A 2952-nucleotide genomic window follows, 5' to 3' on the forward strand; every position below is an offset into this window, starting at 1 on the left:
TTCCGTTGCAAATTTGCGACGGAATTTGCGACGGATTACATTTTCCGTTGCAAATTTCCGATGGAAAATAAAACCGTCGCAAAATCCGTCGCAAATTTGCGACGGAAATGAACCGTCGCAAATTTGCGACGGAAAATGTAATCCGTCGCAAATTTGTGACGGAAAAACGTTCGTCGCAAATTTCGTGTTTTTTTGTAGTGAGTCGGATGTTTCAAGCCTTGATTTGCAATGTTAAGGGCTTAATCAAGTTAAGCTAGAGGTGGTGCCACATTTCCTTCATGGGATGGCACGTGGGCGACGGAAATGTTCAGCGACCGTCATACACCACATGCCTCCTTGTGAAATGTTGTATATAAATGGAGAAAAATGTATAGCGACTGTCGCACACCAAAGGCCAATTGGTCAGGCATGGATGACTCTGATCACGGAGGTCATAAACCACATCAAATGACGAGGATGTGAGCTAAATGCGCTCATCGTGCAATGTTTTATTCGTAGTGGACTATTTCATTCACGGACTTGATACAAAAACCACCGATTAAGGAAATAAAAAGCTGCTGCTGGAATTGAAGCAATCAACTCAATGCATCAAAATTGCTTCAATTTAGGGACCATTTATCACCCTCTTTTGGCCTCTTTTTGTGCGTCTTTACTTGCTATAGCTAGCCAAATAGGTGACTCTATCATTCGACATGAATTGCTTAGACTGATAATGCATGCCAAACAAAGTGTGAAAATCACAATGAGTTAGTGAAGTTCATAGGATTTAAATTATGCGTAGTGATTGACAATCATGCATTCGAAAGGTGGTGTGGAGTACTGTGTCCTGGGTGTTACATTTACTATTCCGGGGGGGGGGGGGGGGTGTGTGTGTGTTGTGTGTGGGCTTTAATCCCAAGTTAATGCTTATAAGATGGCAGAGGTAAATTCAAGGCTAATGCTGTTTTGCCTTGCTTTGTCCCCTCCATATATCGTCCCAAGTTTTACTGCTCTTTGAGACTGCACCCCGATCCTTGCGCCTTTCGGTGCCAACAGTTTGAGTTCAACCATGGAATTTTCGCTGCTTCTTCAAAACACTCGTGAACTGTGGAAGGAGTGGGAGATGCGGTTGCTTGTCCTCCTCAGCTTGTTCCTCCAACTGACCCTTGCGACTCAGGCCAGACGAAGGAAATCCATCTTCTCGTACTGCAACCATGTAATGATCTGGACGACATACCTATTGGCCGACTCCATTGCGACCTTCTCTCTCAGTATCCTCTCGAGCCGCCTGGCCAACATCCAGGAAACGAAGGGGACAACCAATCCGAAGAGCCAGATTACAGCGTTCTGGGCACCATTCCTTCTCCTCCACTTGGGCGGGCCGGACACGATCACCGCGTATGGCCAGGAGAACAACGACCTATGGCTGAGGCAGTTAGTGCGGCTTTGCATCCAGGTAGGACTAGTGTGTTTCATTTACTTCATGGCCTTGTCGGGGTCTCCACTGTCGATGTTCGCAGTGGGTATGATCCTGGTGGGGTTCATGAAATATGCAGAGAGGATATTGTGTTTGTACTTGGCGAACGAAGGCCGGCTTCGAGATTCGTTGCTTGTACTCCCGAATTTCGTTCCCATATACACCAGGATAATGGATCAGTACACTCTGAAGGAACTGGAGGGTTACCTGGTCGAAATCGACGAGGTCACAGAGGTTTCATGTGCGGATGATTTCCCAGGGAACAGCTATGAAGCCTCCAACGAAAAAGTCTTCACTATGGACAAAGCCTATGAGTTGTTCGAGGTCTTCAAGCTTCTCTTCTTGGGCTATATCCGCAGATTTGGGGACCTCGAGGCCTGTAAGCGCATGTTCATGAAACATCGTCACATGGATTCGAATATGGCTTTTGGGATCGTGGAGATCGAGCTTGGGCTTATGTACGATCTTCTCTACACCAAGGTGCCATTGCTGAACTGTGCTTGGAGCATCATTCGTTGGGCCGTCAGTCTCTCTGTGCCGAGTGCCATTTTGGTATTCTTCTCCTTACAGGATAAGAAGGATTACGCCAAAGTTGATATCTGTATAACTTTCTTTCTGATAAGCGTGGCTATACTTTTAGAGATTTACTCGCTTCTTCTAGCAATTTCATCCGATTGGGTCAACCACTGGCAGCTTCAGAGAGTCGGGAAATCCGCAATTTCATCCGCTGTGGCTTTTCTCCAGTTCTGCCCGAACAGAAGATGGTCGAATTACGTGGCCCAGTTCAACCTCTTCAGATTATCTATCAGGAAGAGAAACAGGATCTTCCTCAAGTATCCGTGGCTCTCCAAGTCAGACGAGAAGTTGATGATCTTTTACATCGGTTACAAAATGTTCAAGAGCAACGTGAAAGAATGGATCTTCCGTCACATGAGGGATACGGCCCAAAATCTGGAACGGAACCACAGATTGGAGAACGGGCTGGCGAGTCTCAAGCTGGAGGCGAGCGAAATACTGATGAGGTCAAACTGTGGTCATCTGACATGGAGTGTGGAAGCGATGGAGTTTGACAAGAGTATCCTCATCTGGCACGTCGCCACTGAGCTCTGTCAATCAGCTCTGTCAATACGTGGACAAGGAGGAGATGCGGGGCAGAAGCGCTGAAGATATCACGCAATACAAGATGAGCAAGTTGGTCTCTCGGTACATGCTCTATCTTATACTACTCCATCCTTCCATGTTGCCAACAGGGATAGGGGTGCTCCGATACAAAGATACTTTGGTCGACGCTCAGAAGTTCTTCGAGGGCAAGCAAGCAGAGATGTCAAAGAACGAAGGCAATGTCTCATCAGTTGTCATCAAGTGGGTAATGAAATTATTCAAGAAAGACGAACATTTGCACACTGGGGTTAAAAGCTGCGAGAAGGGGCACAAGTCAAGAGAGTTACGCGATCTGTGTGAAATCTACCATCTTCTGCTCCAAGTGAGAACTGACC

General features: G+C 46.7%; 1 protein-coding gene across 1 annotated transcript; it reads left to right on the top strand.

Annotated features, from left to right (window-relative positions):
* The first annotated feature begins 1048 nt into the window (after nt 1–1048).
* LOC115682657 (uncharacterized) lies at nt 1049–2620 on the top strand. Its single transcript, XM_056303119.1, has one exon. It carries the CDS (start codon nt 1049–1051, stop codon nt 2618–2620), a length of 1572 nt encoding a protein of 523 aa, XP_056159094.1.
* Nucleotides 2621–2952: the final 332 nt, after the last annotated feature.

Source organism: Syzygium oleosum, unplaced genomic scaffold (genome assembly GCF_021117445.2).
Source record: "Syzygium oleosum isolate NSW1041296 unplaced genomic scaffold, Sole_v2.1 Sole_v2.26, whole genome shotgun sequence".
NCBI lineage: Eukaryota > Viridiplantae > Streptophyta > Magnoliopsida > Myrtales > Myrtaceae > Syzygium > Syzygium oleosum.